The following is a 17,683-nucleotide window of genomic DNA, read 5'->3' as shown; positions in this document are numbered from 1 at the left end:
TTTTAGCCAACACCAGACCTAAAAGCGCTCTGTAGCTTTTCCCAGGGTTATAGAGTAGTCATAGATTCGTAAGACTAGAAGGGTCCTCAAGAGGTCTTTTAATCCGCTCAAGCATTATCTAGACCATACCTGACAGGTGCTTGTCTAACCTCTTAAAAACCTCCGTTGATGGAAATTCCACAGCCTCTCTAAGCAATTTATTTAAGTGCCTAACCACCCTGACAGGAAGTTTTTCCTAATATCGAGCCTAAACCTCCCTTGCTGCGGTTTAAGCCAATTGCTTTTTGTCCTATCACTGGGGTTAATGAGAACAATTTTTCTCCCTGTTCCTTGCTAACAACCTTTTATGGACTTGAAAACTGTTAACATATCCCCCTTGAGTCTTCTCTAGACTAAACAAACCCAGTTATTTCAATCTTTCATCATAGGTCATTTTCTGGACCTTTAATCACTTTTGTTGCTTTTCTCTGGACTTTCTCCAATGTGTCCACATCCTTCCTGAAATGTAGGGCCCAGAACTGGACACACTACTCCAGTTGAGGCCTAATCACTGTGGAGTAGAACAAAATAATTAGTTCTTGTGTCTTGCTTACAACACTCCTGCTGATACATCCCAGAATGTTTGCTCTTATTTTTTGGCAAGTGTTACACTGTTGACTCTCATTTAGCTTGTGATCCACTATGACCCCCAGATCCCTTTCTGCAGTACTCCTTCCTAGGCAGTCATTTCCCATTTTGCATGTGTGCAACTGATTGTTCCTTCTTAAGTGGAGTACTTTGCATTTGTCCTTATTGAATTTCATCCTATTTACTTCAGGCCATTTCTCCAATTTATCCAGATCATTTTGAATTTTAATCTTATTCTCCAGAGTACTTGTAACACCCCCTCTTCCCCCCGGTTTGGTATCGTCCTCAAACTTGATAAGTATACTGTATAAGAGTACTCTCTAGGCCATTATCTAAATAATTGATGAAAATATTGAGCACTACCGGACACAGCACTGATCCCTGTGGGATTCCATTCAATATGCCCTTCCAACTTGTCTGTGAATCACTCATAACTACTCTCTCTGGGAATGGTTTTCCAACCAGTTATTTATCTACCTTGTAGTAGCTCCATCTAGGTTGTGTTTCCCTGTGTCACAGTGCTCATGGCTAATACTTGGCTTCGTTTCTTTTTTTGCCTTTGCGCCTCTGTTCTTGTCTGTTCTCACTTTCTGTGTTCTCTCATACACCCCCACACACCTGTTCACAACACCCAGTGGAATGCCCCCACTATCCACCTGGTGCTAGTTTCTGGGCTAATTCTATTAGGCCTTATTTTAGGTATGCCCCCGGAAGTGTTTCTCAGAGCTATTTTAAGTGAAGGGTGCATTAACACATTGGTTTGAATGAAGTTTTAACTAAAAAAAAACAAAAAAAAACCAAACCAGGTTTCACCCAACTCCACTCACTCTCCTCCTCACTTGGTGATGGGGTCATCACCCACAGTTCGGGAGCCACTGATACAGCTGTTAAAATGATTTCTACCTCTAGAGGCTGAACAGTTCAGTCACTGCAAAACAATTGTCTACAAGCCATTAGTCTAACCTCAGCCATATCGTGAAAGGGAATTTGTAAGACATCTTTCCTGGCATTGATTACACCATTACCGTTACTAACCCTAATGAAATCCAAGCTCATCCACTGTTTTTGCCACCCAGACTTCTTGCTCGAGGTCCAAAATCCTGTTTTTGGATGGATGCTCTTGCCCCCATCACTGTCTCCATTAAGACTGGTTAGGTGGTTCAGTGTTGGAGCCTCGATTCCCTAGCCTTTTAAAAACATCTGGTTTAATAACTTTGTTTGAGCCAGCATCAGTCACCGATGTGCTTGATTTATGGATCCTATTACACACACTAGCCAGACTCCAGTTACTGTTTGTGTAACTTCCCATATCTGACCAAAAACTGTGAGGCTAATCCTTACTCCTCCATGAAACTTTATCCCCATCACCTTGCTGTACTCCTATTTCCTGAACAATGAGAGGCTTTCACGAGACACTTCCAACAGTCTGTCTTGCCCGGTGTTAATTTTATAGCAAACTTTCTGTGTTTGTGTGTCTAGTTTTAAAACATTACCAGCATTAAACTGAACTGTTTCCTTTAATTTTTGTGTCATTGTCCATTTCTCTTCTTTTAGAAACTAAATTTATCACTGTTTCTAGTCGCTCACTAAAATCATGAAACAGATTAGAATCCCCTCTTTCACAGAGCTGTGATTACAGGACACATGGCAATCAGCTTCTGTCTTCCTCGCTAGTGGTTGTTTCCTCTTAGCTAGCATGCATTGCTGCAAGGAAAGATTCAAGTTCTGTGGCAAATTTCACTTGCTCTGCAAATCCAAGTCCAGCTGAGCATCTAACTGGTCCATCACCAATTTGTCCTGGAAGGCCTCATTGGTATCTTGGTATGCCAAGAACACAAGTCTCTGCTGGTCCTCTTCTAGGTCAGGTGGGGTTTCTTCTTTCCCTGTCCTAGCTCTTATCTGTGCCCTGGCCAGCGCAGCTTGATGGCTAACTCCAAACTGCATGTCAAGGACTTGTACCAGTTCTGGATAACTATTTTCTGGGTTAAGTTCTGCATAATCAGAGTTTGAGCACTCAAATTGGCAGCTAGTACGTCTCTTTTCTTTCCCTCTTCCCAGCTATTACTTTGATATATAATGTTGAAGTGAACCACATAAGCCTCACATGGAGTCATTCCCTCAAAGGTAGTGAGTTTTTGCATCACTGGAGCTGGGACAGCTGGACCTCTCCTCTCTGGGCCTCTGATTTACAAATTGGGTAGGAAAGTGTTGTGAATGTCCAGTTTTACCCAAGTCCTTTGGCTGGCTCAATTCCTCATCCAGATAGCTGCCTTCCACTGTCATCTGACGCACTTTGTTTTCCTTCTGGAGCTGAATTTTCCACGTGGGCTAAAGCTTACCTGGTCTCCATGATTTCATGGAAAGACTTCTGATCTGTGGCAGTCAGGTTGCTGGTCACCACTATGATCTGTTTTGCCATTCCAGCCTGGAGCTTTGCAGCTGGGCTTCACAACCTGTCTGGACACTGAAGTTCTTGCTCCAACAGAGATTTGACCTTCACCTGCAGGTCAGCCCTCAGCCCTTTCTGAGAATTCTCCAGATCCTGCTTTATTTCCTTTTGTGAAGCCTCCAGGTCTTGTTTTAAATTCCTTTATCCATCTTTATTCAAGCATCACCATAATTTGCTCCATCTTGGTTCAACAGGAAGACCAGCTTACAATTTCTTTTTGGAAACTGATAGAGCCCTGTGTAGATAGAAAATTTGTATCTACGGATATAAATCGGTATCCGTGAAGCTGCAGGGCTCTACCAGGACCTGCAGCGGTGAAAGCAGCAGCATGTTAGGACGCTGCTCCTGAGAGCCAGCACCCTGCACTGGCAGCTCCTCTGGCGTTGCTGTACTGCCCCAGCCCCACCCACTGGGGTGGGCACCAGCCCCACCAGCATCTGTCCCTGGTCGTGCTAGTGTGTGCGAGCGGCTCGTAGGCCCCCAGACACAAGTCCCTTCCATGCAGCAGCCTGCTTCTACTGTCTGGGGGTGTACGAGCTGCTCGCATGCACTAGCATGACCAGGGACAGCTGCCAGTGGGCAGAGCTGGGGGCGATGCAGCCATGCCAGAGTTGGTAACAGCATGGGGCACTAGCTCTTGGGAGCGGTGACCTGACATGCTGCTGCTTTCACCAGTGCATTCCCAGTAGAGCCCTGCAACATGAGACCCAAAAGTGCTCTTTAGCTTTTCCCAGGGTCACACTATGCTCACGGGTTAGATCTTGGCTTCCTTGCCTTTTTTTTGCCTCTGTTCTCATCTGCACATACAAACACATTTCTAGGCAGATTCTATTTGGTCTTGTTTTACATGTGGCCCCATAAGTGTTTCATGCAGCTCGTAACAAGGACTTAATACGTTTCATTTCAGTTAATGAGTCATGGTGCTTAGAACTGACTATTTGCAATTGTTCAGGCAGTTGAGGATAGGCTTAGGCCATGCGTACACTTCATCTTATACTGACCTAAGATATGTTTCTCAGGGATGTGATTAAGCTACTCCCTGAGTGATATAAGTTACACTGACCTTATCGCCAGTGTGGACAGCACTGTGTCAGTGGGAGAGCTTCTTCTGATTATAGCTACCACTGCTCATGGCAGGAGAGTGCTCTCCTGTCAGCTTAGATCATCTGCATCAGTAGTGCTACAGCAGCACAGCTGCAAGCTCTGTAGTGTAGCTATAACATTAGTGCTTCTGCTCCTAACTAATGAAATGAAAGGGGCTTGCTTATTTTAAGATCTATCTTAGCTAACAGACAATACTCAGGGTAATGCAAAAATTGCTTGACACACAATAGAGAACGGATAACGTACTGTATATCATTATTTACATCAGGTGAATATACTGGGGAAAATAGTTTACCGAGCGACTCCTGGACAGCAGAAGTTTTCAAAGACGGCTAGTGTTTTGTGGCTTCTCAAGCAAGAGATGGTAACCTGGAGACTACTGTCCTCACTTTACAGGTAGTTTTTTTTTTTTTTTAAAGTATGTTGGTTTTACTTTTGCAATGAGTTAGTCACTTAGATATACAGACGACCAGATTTATATTCTGCAAGGAAAAATAGTTAAGCAGCTTTGCTTAGTGTAAACATACTGCATAAATGTTCATAAAAGTCACAATTGACTTGTCATTGCATAGGTATTAAACATGAATGCTAGATCAATCAGTGCCCTGGTCTACACTGGGGGGAAGGGAGGAATCGATCTAAGATACGCAACTTCAGCTATGAGAATAATGTAGCTGAAGTCGACGTATCTTAGACCGACTTACCTCGTGTCCTCACGGAGAGGATCGACTACCGCTGCTCCCCCATCAACTCTGCTTCTGCCTCTTGACAGTGGTGGTGTTCCGGAGTCGACAGCACAGTGATCGGGGATCGACTTATCACGTCTACACTAGACACGATAAATTGATCCCCGATAGATTGATCACTACCCACCGATCTGGCGGGTAGTGAAGACCTGCCCAGTGAGTGTCTTCTTCTTTTCATTTGTAGTTGTAGGGAAGACGTAGGGTATGTCTACATTACGGGATTATTCTGATTTTACATAAATCATTTTTGTAAAACAGATTGTATAAAGTCGAGTGCACGCAGCCACACTAAGCACATTAATTTGGCGGTGTGGTCCTGTACCGAGGCTAGCATCGATTTCCGGAGCGTTGCACTGTGGGTAGCTATCTCGTAGCTATCCCATAGTTCCCGCAGTCTCCCCCGCCCATTTGGAATTCTGGGTTGAGATCCCAATGCAAAAACAGTGTCGCGGGTGATTCTGGGTAAATGTCGTCACTCAGTCCTTCCTCTGTGAAAGCAACGGCAGACAATCATTTCGCGCCCTTTTTCCCTGGATTGCCCTGGCGGACACCATAGCATGGCAACCATGGAGCCCGTTTTGCCTTATCACTGTCACTTATGTGTACTGGATGCTGCTGACAGATGCGGTACTGCAGTGCTACACAGCAGCATTCATTTGCCTTTGCATGGTAGCAAAGACGGTTACCATCCCTATTGCACCATCTGCCATTGTAAATTGGTGATGAGATGACGGTTATCAGTCGTTTTGTATAGTCTGCTGCTGTCATGGGTGCTCCTGGCTGGCCTCGCTGAGGTCGGCCAGGGGCGCACGGACCAAAATGGGAATGACTTCCTGGGTCATTCCCTTCTTTATGTTTTGTCTAAAAATAGTCAGTCCTGCCTAGAATATGGGGCAAGTGTACTAGAGAACTAGAGAGCACAGCTGCTCCATGTCAGAGCCCCAGAGATCCCGCAGAAATGATGAGCTGCATGCCGTTCTAGGGGGTGCTCCTGCAACAACCCCACCCGTTGCTTCCCTCCTCCCCGAACCCTCCTGGGCTACCGTTGCAGTGTCCCCCCATTTGTGTGATGAAGTAATAAATAATGCAGGAATAAGAAACACTGGCTTTTTAGTGAGATAAAATGAGGGGGAGGAAGCCTCCAGCTGCTATGATAGTCCAGGCAGTACAGAATCTTTTCTTGAGACATGAAAGGAGCGGGCTAATAGAGCTCAGCCTCCAGTTGCTATGATGAGGACGGTTACCAGCCGTTCTGTACCATCTGCCGGGAATGACCGGGAGTCATTCCCATTTTTACCCAGGCGCCCTCAGCTGACCTCACCGAGGCCAGCCAGAAGCATTCACGGTCTGATGATGACGATGGATAGCAGTCATATTGTACTGTCTGCCACCGGGAAGGGGATGCTGGTGTTCAGCGCTGCAGCACTCCATCTGCCAGCAGCATGCAGTAGACATAGGGCAACATGGAAAAAAGGCGAGAAATGTTTTTTTTCCCTTTTCTTTCTGGGGGTGGGGGCGAAGGGTGTAAATTGACGACATATACCCTGAAACACCCGGGAAAATGTTTTTGACCCTTCAGGCATTGGGAGCTCAGCCAAGAATGCAATTGCTTTTTGAACACTGCGGGGACTGTGGGATAGCTGGAGTCCTCAGTACCCCCTCCCTCCCTCCATGAGCGTCCATTTGATTCTTTGGCTTTCCGTTACACTTGTCACATAGCACTGTGCTGTGGACGCTATCATAGCCTGGAGATTTTTTCAAATGCTTTGGCATTTAGTCTTCTGTAACGGAGCTCTGATAGAACAGATTTGTCTCTCCGTACAGCGATCAGATCCAGTATTTCCCGTACGGTCCATGCTGGAGCTCTTTTTGGATTTGGGACTGCATCGCCACTCGTGCTGATCAGAGCTCCACGCTGGGCAAACAGGAAATTAAATTCAAAAGTTCGCAGGGCTTTTACTGTCTACCTGGCCAGTGCATCTGAGTTCAGATTGCTTTCCAGAGGGATCACAATGGTGCACTGTGGGATACCACCCAGAAGCCAATACCATCGATTTGCGGCCACGCCAGCCCTAATCCGACATGGCAATACCAATTTCAGTGCTACTCCCCTTGTCGGGGAGGAGTACAGAAATCGGTTTAAAGAGCCCTTTATATCGATGTAAAGGGCTTCGTTGTGTGGACGGGTGCAGGGTTAAATAGTTTAACGCTGCTAAATTCGGTTTAAACGCATAATGTAGACCAGGCCTTACAGTGGGAAACACATAACTTTAACTTTTTTCATATTAACCATTAATAAAATTTTGTACTTTTGTCTCTAGAGATAGAATACAGTCTGCCCTGGAAGATGAAACAATGTTTGAAATTACGGTAAGCTTTGTGCTATAGAGAGCCTTTTTATTTTGTTTAAGGACAACTTTGAAATCTAAATACGCTTGTCTTCATTATTTGCAACCCAAGTATTGCATCACTCAAAACTTGAAAGTAAAACTGACTGTAAACAAAAATTAAATTGATTTGATTTTCATTGTCTAAGATCAAAAACCTGACTGCATAAATTATGAAAAATTAATCAGATTAAATGTTCATTTCTTAATATTAATAACATGGGAATTGGTTTAAAATATGATTAAATTGTATCTCTATAACCATTCCATATAAAGTTGGAAAGTTTGTTCTAAGTGGTTATCTGTCCATTTCTTATAAGCTCCAGGGGCATGGATATTGGTGTTCGTATTGGATAGTGAAGAGTTGAGAATTACTTGAAGATGGAACAAATATGAATGATCTAGGAGGCCTAGGGATGTTTAGCGTCTTGTCATCCTGATTTCTCTTATGAATGCAGACTGAAAAGTTTTGAAAAGCTTTCTTGGTCTATTTCTCTCTTTGCTCTTTTTATTACAAAGCAGTGTTTGCAGCCTGTGCTGGTAGAGTATATTTAGGAAGGTTAAAGAGGAAGAGGGGTAACTTTTCTTGTAAAATGCAAACTACTGATAGTCTTTGTCATAAGATATCTCCAACTAGTACTACTTTAGTTGAGGAGGAGAAGCTTGTCAATATTTCTAAATTTAACTCTACCAAAACTCAACCCCCTTTGCCCTGCTCCACACTCCTCTCTTCCCCCCCCCAAAAAAAAATCCTCCAGGTTTTAGCAAGAGCCTCTTTCTCCTATTTTTGGTGAGGGTTTAATGAGAGTTAGATGTGTCTGGCAAAGGGAGAATATTGTGTTGTGCTGACCAATTTTTCATTTTGTAATTTATAGCAAGGGCACTTAGAATCTTGAGTTAGTGCCCATTTTTATTTTCGTATAAATCTAAAATAAATACTTGAATAACCTGACTGGGATCCAAAGTATACCAGTATCTGCTATCATTATCTAATTTGTAACATGTCACCTATGGACTGATTCTGCAATCTCATATTTAAACGTAATTTTATTTTATGGTGTAGAACAGATATACTTTCATATCTTGATATAATGCATAATTTTTTTCTAAGCTACCAACATAAAACTTGTAGAAGGTCAGTGGATATGATATTAATTGGTCTTCCCTGAATTCTCTTGTTTTTGCGATTTACATTCTGATACTCTGTTTATTTCTTCATTAAAAAATAAAAGCTCTTTCTTAAATAGGTTCTAAATGCTAGTGAAAAGACGGCTGTAGGCATCTTGTTTCAGAAAGACTCATTAGTTCGACAAAGCCAGGTATGATTTTAAAGATATAGGAGTAGATAAGCTAACAAGCTTTAGATACGTGTTATACTCCATTATAATCTGTAACAAATGCTATGTAGAGTATATTAAACTGCTTCTAGCACTGTGTATTTCTCTAAAATGGGTTTCCTGGGTTATATAACATCATTAGAGATTGCATGCATGGTTCTTTTTGTGAAGGCAAAAGTTTCTTAGTTTCTGCATTGATGGAGGCCAGATATGTTCTTGAAGTTAGTATGAAAAGGGCAGAGGATTAGGAGTCTTTAGAGCTATCTTCATCTGGCCTCTCCTTTACTAGCCAACATATGGAGCAAAATAAGCTGCTAATCAGTATTGTAACATGAATGGCTAACAAAAGCGGGGATTGAACACACAATCAGTCATGCTTGGTTACTTGAGAGATATGGGTGCAGTAATCTAGAGACGTATATACATTTTAGGATACACAGATCATGAATGGGCTAGGATTGGGCTGGGAGGCTGGTATAATATGTGTAACAGGAGTGTTTTTAAAAACAGCCTAATTTTTATATTCCAGCTGGTAGTAGATTGGTTAGAGAGCATTGCCAAGGATGAAATTGGAGATTTCTCTGACAACATTGAGTTCTATGCAAAATCTGTATATTGGTAAGTTACTGAATCATCATTAAGGGTCATGCAGAAGTTTATCTACACTGCATGCTTCCTACAAGTACTAAAGCAAACTGGATGATAAAGCTGTTTTAACAACTTGCTGTTAGTTTTTAAAAAACCTCTAAGAATTAAAAAAGAAAATGAAAGGAGTTGCCAGCTTTTTAAAAGCTAAGGATGTTTTTTGGTCAGCTGTTGACACAATGACTTCCCAAAAAAGAGAATTCAGTGCATTTCTTTATCCAATGCCTAGTGCAATAGTACCTTAATCACTGTTTGAGGTCATTAAGTATTACCAAAATAGACATAATTAATAGGTAGCTACCTGACAGTAATTTTATTACTTGAGATGGATTAAATAGTTCGTGTTTGTGTGTGTTAATACAATTATCTGTCCCTTCACTTGCATCTTATTATTTCTTTGCTCAAATTCCTGTTGCTGTTACTCTGTCTATAACGCCATGGCAACCGTAGTTCTTGTCGTATTCATCCTCAGCAATGAGTTCAGGTCAGAAAATACCAAATCCCACATGGATTTTAAATCAGACTTTGACCAATGATACGTTCTGGAATCCTGAAGTGAACTGAGTGTGCTACACTGACTTTAGAATTTTAATATACAATCAAGTTTACCACACTGAAATGATTCCATTATTTGGATGAATGAAACAAGTCGAGGTGAATTTGATCATATATCAGTTGGTGGTTTTCTTTCATGTTTTTAGCTGAATTATATTTACACAACAGAATTATAGCTGACAGGTCTCAAAGTAAACTGTAGAAATTGATACGCTGAGAACCCATGTTATGAAGAATCAAAGTATCCATTACTTTGTTTTGATGTGCCATCTTGGAAAAAAAAATTGATATCTTAAATGTCTCTTTAAAGAGAACACTTCTCATTGCTTTTAGGGAGAACACTCTACATATTTTGAAGCAGCGACAGTTCAGCACATACATTGGAAGTACTCGTCCCCTGGTAACTGAACTAGTAAGTATAATTTAAAATGTTTGGCTTCATGGTAAGTGTAAATTGGATTTTTGGGGTAATTAGTATATTTTTTTCCTACCCAGCACAACTTCCCCAAAAGTTCAGGAGTTGAGTCTTAAAAATGGAATAACTCCTGCAGTAGATTTTATTTATTTGTTTTCATTTTCATGATAACAGCCCTGACCATCTGGGAAAATTATGTACACTGTCTTTATTGTTCTGGGCATCCAACTTTAGTCCATCATGGATTTTGTTTTTCTTTCCACCTTCCCCTTTTTTTCAGCAGAAGTGCTTCTTAGCTATTCATGGAGGTGAGTGGCTTTGTTGGTACTTTTTTTTTTAAGTGCTCCAAAATGTTAGGTGCTTCAAAACAAACAGTATCCTTACCCAGAAGAGCAAATTATCTTGATTTAACTTGATACTACATGTGAAAATCATAAATTAACAAGGATAAAGGAGGATAGAATGGATTAATGACAAGTGGCAATAAAATAACATGATTACTCAAACCATCATGTTGTTGTGCAAGTGCCTTTCTGATTCCCTTTTTAAAATTAATTTTTTAATTTTAGTTACCTTTGGCCCTTCACTTAAAACCTCACTTCCGAAAACCTTACAAGAATAATTTGTGTGACAAAAGAGGTTAGCTTGATGAACTGATTTGGGGAGGGCATGCCAAATGTAAGGGACAGATGCTTATGGAGCAAGGTAATAAATGGGGTATCAAGGTTGTCATCATTGGAAGAGTGGAGAAAAACAGTGGAGAAAATGAAAGAAGGCCATGTCAAATTTAGATTTGGGCTGTGTGGTGTAAGGACCTAAAAGTAAGAACAAAATGTTTGTTTGAATTGGATGTGAAGCACTATTTGTAAGCTCTCTAAGACACACTTTTCGTACTGCACTTAGCACAATGAAACCCCCATTCTGTTTGGAGCCTCTGGGTGCTACCATCCTCTTCTGGTTTCCTCCCATTATTATTTCTCGTGTATTGAAAACCAAGAGAGGGCTGTCCAGGAAGGAGTAGTAATCAGCTGTATCAAATGCAGAGGCAAATTCAAGAAAGATGAGCATAGACTTTGAGAATTGGTGAGGTGGTGGTGATTAGTGGCATTAAGAGCGATTTCAGTGTTTTGAAGAAAGCAGAAAATAGGTTGGAGTGGATCCACGAGAAAATGAGAAGAGAGGAAGTCAATGTAACAGTTGTAAAAGGCCTTCTCAAAGAACTCAAAGGTAAAAGTAGGAAAGGAAAAGGTCTGCTATCTGGAGAGACAGATTACAAGGGGGAAATGTTTGTGGTGAAAGGAGCGAGAGGACAGGGCTTTTGAGAAGGCGAAAGGATTGAAATTGATGAACAGTAATCTCTTGGGCTCAGTGACTGGGGAGGCGAAGAGGAGAGACCCGAAATGTAATGCTAGTTTTTATGCAGACTAGTCAGACTGTTGTCAACGTGGGAAAGTGAGTACAGATGGATTTACTATCATTCATAACCTTTGAGACATTCATACAGAGGGAAATATCTGCAGTGTAGGGGATGGAGGATTCATTGTCCTTTTTTCTTTTTTTTCTTGTAGGACCCAGATGCCCCCATAAGACAGAAAATGCCACTCGATGATTTGGATCGAGAAGATGATGCCAGGTTACTCAAGTACCTATTCACTCTTATCAGAGCTGGGATGACGGATGAGGTAAGCCACAGAACCTGTAGTGTCCTTCCCTTTCCTTCGGACTTGTTCAAACATTTTAAAAACTGATTTAGTTCAACCAGTACAAACTTCTGTGTGGACATCCATATATCAATTCAGCTTTCATCCAATTACAGGTGCTGATTGCTGATGTCACATGTTAGCTCAACTGCAATAAATCAGGTTTTAACTGATATGAGTGTCCGCACTGAATTTAAAATCATACCTTTAGTTAAACCAGTGCAACTTTGGATTGAGAGCAGGCATTATGGTAGATAAATTGGACTTAGGGATGTCAGGCAAGCACATTAGTAGCACTGCTTGGTATTAAAGTAGCTTAGTACTGATAGCTCAGTGCTGTATGGTACAGTTAGACCATCTGAAAGAGCTTGTAAGCTAGGCCTTTCAAAACCATTAAATTATCCTATGCACCTCCTTTTTTTGCATATGAGTGCTGTATAAATTTGAAAAATAGCAGAATTGATGCTTCTTGGGTTTCCGTCTAGTACTGAATTGCAAGTATGCTTTTGCTCTTTGCTGATGTAATCATTTATTGATGGTTTTACCTGGCTGTAGTAAACATTAAGAATGGCTTCCTTTCTTAATGATGACTCTGATTTGAAGCTATGAAAATAGCACGCAGATTTCATGTTTACTAGGAGAAAGATGACTCTACTTCATTTCTTTTTTTTCTCCTTTTTCTGTTGTCCCTGGCAAGCCATAAATGCTTCAGTAGTCAAATCTCTCTGAAGAATTCCTGGATAGGCATGAATAGGATAGTAGGAGTTTGTGGTTTTGACCAGCACAAAGAGGTTACTCTTCTCTTTCATTAATCCATTGGCTGAAGGTAGCTCTGCCTTTTTTTTAAATACCTTACATAATTTGTGTTGTAAATCTACTATTGCCCACAAATCTGAGGGGAATTACAACACTGTCACTTGGAGGTCAGCCTGCCATGGTATGTGCTGTGTTCTCAATTCAGCAGCACCCTTGCAGTTCCTATCCTGGGCCTGTCATGGTATAATTCCCCACTCTGAACCTTAGCGTCCAAAAGATGGGGTACCAGCATGAATTCCTCTAAGCTTAATTACCAGCTTATTACTGGTAGCGCTGCCACAAACCAGGAATTCCAGTGCCTGGTACACTCTGGTCCCCCCAAAACCTTGCCTGGGGACCCCCAAGACCCAGACCCTCTGGTCTTAACACAAGGAAAGCAAACCCTTTCCCTCACCGTTGCCTCTCCCAGACTTCCCCTCCCTGGGTTACCCTGGAAGATCACTGTGATTCAAACTCCTTGAATCTTAAAACAGAGAGGAAAATTCACCTTCCCCCCTTCTTCTCTCTCCCCCTCCCAGACTCTCCCTGAGAGAGAAAGTAATCCTAACACAGAGAGAAAATTAACCTCTCTCTCCCCCTTCCCTCCTTTCTCCCCCCCAATTCCTTGGTGGATCCAGACCCAGTCCCCTGGGGTCTCACCAGAATAAAGAAACAATCAGGTTCTTAAACAAGAAAAGCTTTTAATTAAAGAAAGAAAAAACAGTAAAACTTCTCTTTGTAAATTTAAGATGGAATATGTTACAGGGTCTTTTAGCTATAGACACTGGGAATACCCTCCCAGCCTAAGTATACAAGTACAAATTAAAATCCTTCCAGCCAAGTACACATTTGAACTCCTTCCAGCCAAGTACACATTTGCAAATAAAGAAAACAAACATAAGCCTAACTCGCCTTATCACCTAGTACTTACTATTTTGAATCTATAAGAACCTGTATCAGGGAGATTGGAGAGAAACCTGGTTGCACGTCTGGTCACTCTCAGAACCCAGAGAGAACAACAACCAAACACTAACAGCACACACACAAACCTCCCTCCCTCAAGATTTGAAAGTATCCTGTCCCGTGATTGGTCCTCTGGTCAGGTGACAGCCAGGCTCACTGATCTTGTTAACCCTTTACAGGCAAAAGAGATATGAAGTACTTCTGTTTTAATAACTCTTACTATCTGTTTATGACACGGCCTCTCTTGAGTAGAGGCTCCCCGTTGTGCTAGTGGTTTTCATGATTAATAGTTGAATATTTGTATTATGGTAGCATCCGAAGGTCTCTGTGGTGGGCTAGGGGCTGCCAGGATGCGAGGCACTGTACCCCTGCATAATAAGGGGGAAGAAGTTCTACTCCAAAGATCTTACAATCTTAGGAACATAGGAATATAGTCACTTGTTAGAGGTGAAAGTATTATCCCACTGTTCCTAGCTACCAGCGTTTTCAGTTTTCTTCCCTCCATCATCATGCCCAAAAGTGACAAGTTATTGCAGATTCTGCTGCTTGAAAAGACTAAAGAAAGCATGACCATTTAACACCATCTGCCTCACTATTCTGGCAGTTCTGTCAGTCATGGAATTGATACATCAGTTAGATAAGGAAGTAATTGGTTGTGAGATGAGTAACCTTGAACAGTGTGTGCTTGCTTACAGTCCACACAAGCCTATTTTTTTCTCCCTATCGCTTTTACTCCTGCTATATATTCATCTAGCTAGAATAGGTACTACAATTGGCTTTGATAGAAGCAGACTCCTTGAGTAAGACTATTCATGGCAGTATATAGCCTGATTGATATTGTTGGCACAAAGGATGGAATTTTCCAAAGCACCTGAGAGTTGGGTACCTAATTCCTTCAATAATGTTGAAAAATTTCACCCCAAAAGTGGCATATTTTCAAAAACTATAGAAGACTTCATCTAAAACAACTAGAGCTGTCAAGCGATTAATTGTGTGATTAAAAATATAATAGAATACCATTTATTTAAATATTTTTGAATATTTTCTACGTTTTCAAATATTGATTTCAATTACAACACAGAATACAAAGTGTACAGTGCTCGCTTTATTTTTGATTATCATTTTTACAATGCAATACTTGTAAACAAAAATAGTATTTTTAATTCACCTAATACAAGTAGTGTAGTGAAATCTCTTTATTGTGAAATTTGAATTTACAAATGTAGAATTATGTACAAAAAAACTGCATTAAAAATAAAAGTGTAAAATTTTAGCACCTTCAAGTCCACTCAGTCCTACTTCTTGTTCAGCTAGTTGCTCAGACAAACAAGTTTGTTTGCAGGAGATAATGCTGCCCGCTTCTTGTTTACAGTTTCACCTGTAGTGAACAGGTATTGTCATGGAACTGTTGTAGCTGGCGTTGCAAGATATTTATGTGCCTAATGTGCTAAAGATTCATATATCCCTTAATGCTTCAACCACCATTCCAGAGGACATGCATCCATGCTGATGACTGGTTCTGCTCAATAAGAGTCCAAAGCAATCCAGTCCAAAGCATGTTCATTTTCATTATCTGAGTCAGATGCTACCAGCAGACAGTTGATTTTCTTTTTGGCGTTTGGGTTCTGTAGTTTCCGCGTTGCTCTTCTAGGACTTTTGAAAGCATGCTCCATACCTCATCCCTCTCAGATTTTTGGAAGGCACTTCAGATTCTTAATCCTTGGGTTGAGTGCTGTAGCTCTCTTTAGAAATCTCACATTGGTATCTTTATGTTTTGTCAAATCTGCAATGAAAGTGTTCTTAAAATGAACAACATGTATGCTGGGTCATCATCTAGGACTGCTATAACATGAAAACAGCAAGGAGACCGGTGGGACCTTAAAGATTAACAGATTTATTTCTTCAGATGCATTGGAAGAAATGTTTTGTTTACTCACGAAAGCTTATGCCCAAATAAATCTGTTAGTCTTTAAGGTGCGACCGGAATCCTTGTTGTTTTTGTGGATACAGACTAACATGATGCTATAACATGAAATATATGGCAGAATGCAGGTTAAACAGAGCAGGGGACATACAATTATCCCGCAAGGAGCTTAGTCACAAATTTAATTAACACATTTTTATAACGAGCATCATCAGCATGGAAATATGTCCTGAGGAATGGTGGCCGAAGCATGAAGAGGCATACGAATGTTTTGCATATCTAGCACATAAATACCTTGCAATTCTGGTGACGTCAATAAAAGCGGGCAGCATTATTTCCTGCACATATAAACAAACTTGTTTGTCTTAGCAATTGGCAGAACAAGAAGTAGGACTGAGTGGACTTGTAGGCTCTGAAGTTTCATTGTAACAAAAAAAAAACCCCTACATTTGTAAATTGCACTTTCGCGACAGTACTTGTATGAGGTGAATTGAAAAATACTGTTTTTATCATTTTTACAGTGCAAATATTTGTAATAAAAATAATATACTCTTTGATTTCAATTACAACACAGAATACAATATTTATGAAAATGTAGAAGAACATCCAAAATATTTATTAAATTTAAATTGGTATTCTGTTATTTAACTGTGTGATTAAAACTGAGATTAATCGTGATTAATTCTTTTTAGTTAATTGCATGAGTTAACTGCGATTAATCGACAGCCCTAAAAACTAGTTAGAAGTGAAGAATATATGACAATGGGTTAAGCCAGCAAAGCTCTTGATGAAAAAGATAAATAGTTGTACTATAGTACTTCTCTTGCACTGTTGAAAATCCCTACTGAAAAGTCCTATATACATCACTGGAAAATAAAACCAATGAAAAAATAAAATCTGGAATTTTTATTTTAAGATCCTTTTAGTTTGAATTTAGACTTACCAAAATATAAGCACATTAGTTTGTGCAAAGAAACACTTTTGATGATTAACCATGTTCTAACATCTATGCATTGCTAGAGGAGAATACATGTGCTTTTGCTGCCTTGAAAACTGTTGATCAGAATGTTCTTTGCTGTTTTACAGGCACAACGCCTGTGCAAACGATGTGGTCAGGCCTGGAGAGCTGCAACTCTTGAAGGGTGGAAACTGTATCATGATCCCAATGTAAATGGAGGTACCTAGATCAATATTTATCTGAAGCAGACCCAGAAAGAAGGCCTAGGATTTTCTTGTTGTCTGAATCTGTCTAAAGGAAGCACAGCTCTCAGCTGTCATTTTTATGTTTTGAAAACACTTTCACAGGTGTATGATGGAGAGGAACCTTCTTTGTCTTTATAGCTGACACCATATGAATATTTTAACGCTGAAATTTTTTTAAAAATGATTAAATTTGAAAGCGTTTCAACCGAATCCTGCTAGCACTCCAAAAATTACTTTATCAAGATACTCTCACTCATCTACATTTCTTTAAAGTTTCAAACCTTAATGACTGGGAAACAAATATTTAAGGTTTCCAGACAGCCCCTCAGCACTGCCTTTTAATCTTTCATCACACACTTTTGTGCTATCTAACTTATCCCAGCTAACCAAGCACTGACCCCCGCTGAGCTCACCAAAGCAGGACTCCATTCCTGCAGCTGTTAACAAATCAGTGAAAAGTTTTGGTGATAAAAATTTCCCTTTTCTGGTGTAATGGGGATGGTGTACAATGGAGGAAAAGGGATGCTTTGAGCCACATGGAATGCTTTAAGTTCTCTGCCTCTTCTTCTGTATTCTCAGTACCTTGCAGGATCGAGCCCTGTCTGGACCCAGTCCAGTTTGAAATAAATAAATAAAATAAAATAAAAGGCATATGCTTTAGGTGCTTTACTGAATTAGAGCCAGAGTGCCCAATCTCTCACAGGATTGAGTCTTCCGTATCTGAATCTCCTGTACCTCCTTATTTCTCCTCCATGTCCCACCAGTGTACCCTGTATATAGCCTCTTTTTCCCCACCCCAGAGTCTTCCTCTTATGTATATACCCTTTCCAAGA

General features: G+C 40.7%; 1 protein-coding gene across 3 annotated transcripts in view; it reads left to right on the top strand.

Moving 5' to 3' along the window:
• NUP107 (nucleoporin 107) overlaps window positions 1-17,683 on the top strand; it is a 46,883-nt gene that overhangs the window by 10,895 nt on the left and 18,305 nt on the right. For all 3 annotated transcript variants that reach the window (XM_030548777.1, XM_030548779.1, XM_030548778.1), the window contains 7 exons: window positions 4,449-4,576; window positions 7,248-7,296; window positions 8,561-8,632; window positions 9,180-9,268; window positions 10,184-10,262; window positions 11,834-11,947; window positions 16,734-16,824. In XM_030548777.1, the coding sequence (XP_030404637.1) occupies window positions 4,449-4,576; window positions 7,248-7,296; window positions 8,561-8,632; window positions 9,180-9,268; window positions 10,184-10,262; window positions 11,834-11,947; window positions 16,734-16,824 (622 nt within the window). The remainder of the gene's footprint in view (window positions 1-4,448; window positions 4,577-7,247; window positions 7,297-8,560; window positions 8,633-9,179; window positions 9,269-10,183; window positions 10,263-11,833; window positions 11,948-16,733; window positions 16,825-17,683) is intronic.

The sequence above is a fragment of the Gopherus evgoodei genome, chromosome 1 (genome assembly GCF_007399415.2).
Source record: "Gopherus evgoodei ecotype Sinaloan lineage chromosome 1, rGopEvg1_v1.p, whole genome shotgun sequence".
Classification (NCBI taxonomy): Eukaryota; Metazoa; Chordata; order Testudines; family Testudinidae; genus Gopherus; species Gopherus evgoodei.
This window is presented reverse-complemented; position numbering and strand designations above follow the sequence as displayed.